This window comes from Pelodiscus sinensis, chromosome 5 (assembly GCF_052426305.1).
Source record: "Pelodiscus sinensis isolate ZL-2025 chromosome 5, ASM5242630v1, whole genome shotgun sequence".
Classification (NCBI taxonomy): domain Eukaryota; kingdom Metazoa; phylum Chordata; order Testudines; family Trionychidae; genus Pelodiscus; species Pelodiscus sinensis.
In genome coordinates this window covers 132,168,808-132,174,862 of record NC_143056.1, presented here as the reverse complement: position 1 = coordinate 132,174,862, position 6,055 = coordinate 132,168,808, and the positions used below count along the sequence as shown (strand labels likewise).

General features: G+C 46.1%; 2 protein-coding genes across 2 annotated transcripts; one reads left to right on the top strand and one right to left on the bottom strand.

Annotated features, from left to right (window-relative positions):
• The first annotated feature begins 2,259 nt into the window (after positions 1 to 2,259).
• On the top strand, positions 2,260 to 3,267 carry LOC142829328 (mas-related G protein-coupled receptor member H-like). The gene has a single exon (XM_075928817.2). The coding sequence runs from the start codon at positions 2,260 to 2,262 to the stop codon at positions 3,265 to 3,267; it is 1,008 nt and encodes a 335-aa protein (XP_075784932.2).
• A 1,320-nt stretch (positions 3,268 to 4,587) lies between these two features.
• On the bottom strand, positions 4,588 to 5,505 carry LOC102456247 (olfactory receptor 8U3-like). Its single transcript, XM_006111805.5, has one exon. The coding sequence runs from the start codon at positions 5,503 to 5,505 to the stop codon at positions 4,588 to 4,590; it is 918 nt and encodes a 305-aa protein (XP_006111867.4).
• Positions 5,506 to 6,055: the final 550 nt, after the last annotated feature.

The following is a 6,055-nucleotide window of genomic DNA, read 5'->3' as shown; positions in this document are numbered from 1 at the left end:
TAGTTGCTTCTTCTCGTTAGGCAAAGCCCTGATGCCAACTTTATGAGGCCGTTTAGCAACACAGAGATGACACAGTGGTGGAAAGATTGCTGTATCTGACTACCTCTTGTGACTATGGCATTTGGTAGCTAGGACTTAGGGCTGGATTGACTTGTTGGACAGGAAAGCAGAGGGTTGTTGTGTGTCTCCTAATAACAATTGCTCTGTTGCGAAACACTCAAGGAATTGATTCTGCATGGAGCAGCTGATAAGAAGGAAGGAATTTCTCTCACGGCTGTGCTGCCCTTCGGCTTCTGCAAAACCGTTGTTCAAACCTCAGAGTGCCAGAAGGAAGGTGAGCATTTCATGTGTGTGTGTGGGGAGGCGGATTATCCTATATTGCTGCTATCTGTAATTTTCTGTATTTCCTTTCTTTTCCAAAACTCTGCCCTCAGTTCCAATATCCAGCCCTCTGCTATTCCAGATCCAGGCTTTGCCCCTTGCTTTACCAATGTGTTTTAATGCTGACTTAAAGACTCCCTCCTACTATGGGCCCCTTGGACTCCTTGCCTCTTCCGCTCCCACAGTCTCTCAGTCCTGAACTGTAGCCCCTCTTTATGACAATCCTGATCTGCCACAATACACACAGGCTGGCAGACCACCTCACTCCCAGTATTCATAGGCTGTGTCTAGACTGGCATGATTTTCCGGAAATGCTTTTAATGGAAAAGTTTTCCGTTAAAAGCATTTTCAGAACAGAGCGTCTAGATTGGCAAGGACACTTTTCTGCAAAATCACTTTTCGCGGAAAAGCGTCCGTGCCAATCTAGACGTGCTTTTCCGCAAAAAAGCCCCAATCGCCATTTTCACGATCAGGGCTTTTTTGCGGAAAACAAATCTGAATTGTCTACGTGGGCCCTTTTGCACAAAAGCTTTGCACAAAAAGGATTTTTGACTGAACGGGAGCAGAATAGTATTTCCGCAAGAAGCACTAATTTCTTACAGTAGGAAGTCAGTGCTTTTGCGGAAATTCAAGTGGCCCGTGTAGACAGCTCGCAAGTTTTTCCGGAAAAGCGGCTGATTTTCCAGAAAAACTGGGCAGTCTAGACACAGCCATAGTGTTCCCTGTAACCTGAGCACTTGTGTGGCCACCCAGGATAGATTCAAACTCTGCCCAGCTGATCAGCAGAGCACCCACAGTCAGCTGCTTATGTGTCTATTGGTGGTGCACATCCACACCTGCCTTGGTGCATGTAACAAAATTTATTCCACTTGTGGATGGAAAACATTAGAGGGAATATCTCACCTCAAAAAAGATATTTTGGCCTTGGAAAGGGTTCAGAAAAGAGCATTGAAAATGATCAGGGGTTTGGAACGGGTCTCATATGAGGAGAGGCTAAAGCGACTGGGACTTTTCAGTTTGGAAAAGAGGAGACTGAGGGGGGATATGATAAAGGTATAAAGTCATGAGTGGTGTGGAGAAGGTGAATAAAGAAAAGTTATTTATTAGTTCCCATAATATAAGGACTAGAGGACACCAAATGAAATTAATGGGTAGCAGGTTTAAAACTAATAAAAGAAAGTTCTTCACACTGCGCACAATCAACCTGTGGAACTCCTTGCCAGAGGAGGCTGTGAAGGCTAGAACTATAACAGAGTTTAAAGAGAAGCTGGATAAATTCATGGAGGTTAGGTCCATAAAAGGCTATTAGCCAGGGGGTAGGAATGGTGTCTCTGGCCTCTGTTTGTAAGAGCCTGGAGATGGATGGCACGAGACAAATCGCTTGATCATTGTCTTCGGTCCACCCCCTCTGGGGCACCTGGTGCTGGCCACTCTCGACAGACAGGCTACTGGGCTAGATGAACCTTTGGTCTGAGTCAGTACGGCCGTTCTTATGTTCTTATGTAGGGAATAATGCTTGGGATTGCTGTCTCTGACATTTATTTTATCTTTTGCCCTGAGGTTTCCAAAGAAGAAAGACCTATCTAGTACCCTCCTCACTAAAAATCCCCTATCCTCTCCCCTCTGTATTTATTTACAAATCCCCTAATTCCTCTCCTTTGTTTTAATCTCCATGTGACTTTCCAATAAATGCTCATTGGAATCTGGATATTTTAGCTCAGGAGTGGAGGGTGGGGCTGGAATTACTGGCAAATCTGAGTTCCCACCATGACTCGGAGTCACTCATACACGTCCTGTTTATTTCTATTAGCAGGTGTGTTTACACAAGCGAGATAACGAGGGAGCTGGAAATTATCAGGCTGCAGCAGCGGTTTCAATATGACTGAGCTTATCACGGCATCCCCGACGGTGGGACAGATCAGCCTGCCTTCCTGTCTATTTGTTAACGAGTCCAGTGGCTCTAATGACACAGACCTGGATCAGGACAGGTGTTTCATTCCTATCCTCGTGCTCAACTCTGTTTCTCTGTTCGTTTGCCTGTTTGGGCTGGCAGGGAACGGGGTGGTTCTTTTGCTCCTCGGCTTCTGGATGAAGAAGAACCCCTTCACCATCTACCTCCTCAACCTGGCCATCGCTGACTTTGGTTTCCTCCTGTGCATGGTGGTCTTCTTGGTTATTATCCTCTTAAATGTACCCGGGGACATTCATGGAGGGTTTGCTGCCAGAGAGACAATCCAGTGGGTGGCGCTGTTTATATACAACACCGGTCTCTATCTCCTGACGGCCATCAGCGTTCACAGGTGCCTGTCTGTCCTTTTCCCTCTCTGGTACCGATGTCACCGGCCGCAAAACTTGTCTCCCACGGTTTGCACCCTGCTCTGGGCTCTCTCCGTCTTGGTGACCGGCCTGGAGTGCTATTTCTGCATCACCCGTGACAACTGTTCCAAAATGACCATATTCAGCTGCGTCTTAAGCTTCCTGGTTTTCTCTCCACTCATGGTGCTGTCCAGCGTAACGCTGTTCATCAAAGTCCGGTATTGCTCACAGCGACACCAACCAACAAAGCTCTATGTCATCATTATGGTCACCGTCCTTTTCTTCCTCGTGTTAGCCCTTCCACTCCGGGTCATTGTGCTAATGGCCCTCCTTAGTCACACCGCGATACACCTCCTTGTCAAGAATTTAGTGATCCTACTGCCCTGTCTTAACAGCAGCATCAACCCCTTCATTTACTTCTTAGTCGGGAAACACGGGAGACGGCAAGTGAGGGAGTCTCTCAAGGAGGTTTTCCAGAGAATCTTCAAGGAGGAGGCTGATCCACAAGAGAAAAGGCCCACCAAACGCACCCAAGAACCAGCCACTGAGAAGCCTTCAGAACATGGGTGAGGCCTGACAGATCTTCAGCACTCCCGGGGCTGCCCTTGCAAACACATTTCCAATTAACACAGCAGCGCTTTAATATATGAGACACTGGGGCATGATTTTCCGGAAATGCTTTTAAATGAAAAGTTTTCCGTTAAAAGCATTTTCGGAACAGAGTGTCTAGATTGACACGGATGCTTTTCCGCAAAAGCACTTATTGCGGTAAAGCATCCATGCCAATCTAGACACGCTTTTCCGCAAAAAAGCCCCAATCGCCATTTTCGCAATCGGGGCTTTTTGGCAGAAAACAAATCTGAGCTGTCTACACTGGCCCTTTTGTGCAAAAGTTTTGTGCAAAAGGACTTTTGCCTGAACGGGAGCAGCATAGTATTTCTGCAAGAAGCACTGATTTCTTACAGTAGGAAGTCAGAGCTTTTGTGGAAATTCAAGCGGCCAGTGTAGACAGCTGGCAAGTTTTTCCGAAAAAGCGGCTGATTTTCTGGAAAAACTGGCCAGTCTAGACACAGCCAGAGAGAAGGACTAAAATCCCCACAAAATAATTTTCTTCATTGGAAAACGGGGTTTTGGCAACAATCAAAAATTTCTCAGGCCCAAATTTTCAGCACCCACAAAAGGGATGGGTTTGAAATTGTTTTTTTTTTTTTCATTTCAACATTTTGTAACTGTTTTCCCATGAGCAAAGGAAGGGAGGAAAACTTTTCACTGTGTTATTGTCTGTTTACTTTTCACTGGTTACATTGTAAAAGTAATTAAAAGTTACTTCATCTTCTTCCTTTTTTTCACCCGGTTGCATTTCTGCATGGGCAGGATAATCATACTATGAGCCAGGAGGGGTTAGGGTGGGTGTCCCTAGCCTCTGCTTGTCAGAAGCTGGGAGTAGATGAGAGGGGATGATTCCCCCTGGGGCACCTGGCACAGGTCTCTATGGGTGTGTCTAGACTACAGGGTTTTGTCGACAAACGTGGACTTTTGTCGACAAAACTACACCTGCATCTACACTACCGCTGAGTTCTGTCGACATAACGTCGACAGAACTCAGCAGTTTTGTCAACGCTGGTAAACCTCATTTTATGAGGAATAACGCCTTTTGTTGACAGAGTTCTGTCGATAGAAGGCGTTATTGCATCTACACTGTCCTTTGCATCTACACTGCCACGTCGACAAAGCAGCTTGCTTTGTTGACAGAACTGAATGTAGTCTAGACGCTGTTTGTCGACAGAAGCTTTGTCTCCAGTATCCCAAAATAGCGCTGCAGTGTAGACATAGCCTGAGAGACTACAGCTGGGTTTTGTGTAAGATCCCTCTAATTACTAAAAGTGGAAATTATAATAACCTTTTCAAGGCGTCCTTCACCTCCTTGTTCCTCAGGCTGTAGATCAGGGGGTTCAACATGGGGATCACCACTGTGTAAAACACTGAGACCACTTTGTCCCGGTCCAGTGAGTAGCTGGATATCGGCCTCACATACATAAAGACTGTGGTGCCATAGAATATCATGACAGCCATCAGGTGGGAGGCACAGGTGGAGAAGGCTTTGCGTCTGCCCCCAGAGGAGCGGATCCTCAGGATGGTGGAGATGATATAGACATAGGAGACCAGGATCTCCACCGAGGTGAAGATGCCGTGAAATGTACCAAAGGTGTAAAGCACTAACTCATTGCTGTAGGTCTCAGAGCAGGAGAGTTGTATTAGCGGTGGGATATCACAGAAGTAATGATTGATGACTTTGGAGTTGCAGAAGGACAGCCGAAAGGTGGAGATAGTTTGTGCTAGTGCATGAACAAAGCCAATCAGATAGGAGCCACTCACCAGCTGGGCACAGACTCTGCGGGACATGATAACTGTATAAAGCAGGGGGTTACAGATGGCCACATAACGGTCATAGGCCATCACGGCCAACAGGAGACATTCAACACTCGCTGTGAGCACAAAACAGAACAGTTGTGTGACACAGCCACTGAAGGAAATAGCTCTCCTCTCACTTAGGAAATCCACCAGCATCTTGGGGGTGATGGTTGAGGAGTAGCAGAAATCCACGAATTCCAAATTACTGAGGAAATAGTACATAGGGGTGTGGAGCCGGGAGTCGACCCTGATCAACACGATCATCCCAAGGTTCCCCACCAGGGTGACTAGGTACATCACTAAGAAGAGCAGAAAGCAGATGGCCTTCATCTCTGGACTTTCTGTGAGTCCCGAGAGGAGAAACTCAGTCACCAAGGTTTGATTTCCCCCAGTCATTTTGTCAGTACACAGGCGTTATCTGCTGATTGGCTCTTGCTGGTTGGCCGAAGGGACAACTGTTGACCTCTGATTTATCGTCTAGATCACCAAGTACTTAAATGGACCTCATTAGCAGAATATTTAACCACTTCAAATTCTTCAATGAATTTATCCTCCAGCAACCCTGTGGAGTAGGGCAGATTTTAGTTAGTTAGTTAGTTAGTTAGTTAGTTAGTTAGTTAGTTAGTTAAAATATTTTTACCCCACCTCTATTTAAAATATTTGAGGGGGCTAACAAAATGTTTAAAATACTATATATATATAAAGTAAAATACAGGATTCCAAGGAGGAGGGGGGGGGGAGGACACATGAAACCTGCTAAAACACCTCAAGAGGAGAGACACACACCCACACAACTCAACACCAATAAAAGCCCGGGTAGAAAGGGTGGCCTTGGTCTGGAGTGGAAACAGCACTAACGTTGGTGCCAGGCAAATGTTCTTGGGGACAGAATTCCACAGCCTAGGAGCAAAAGCTCCACGTAGATGTCAACCTTATTTCCATAAGT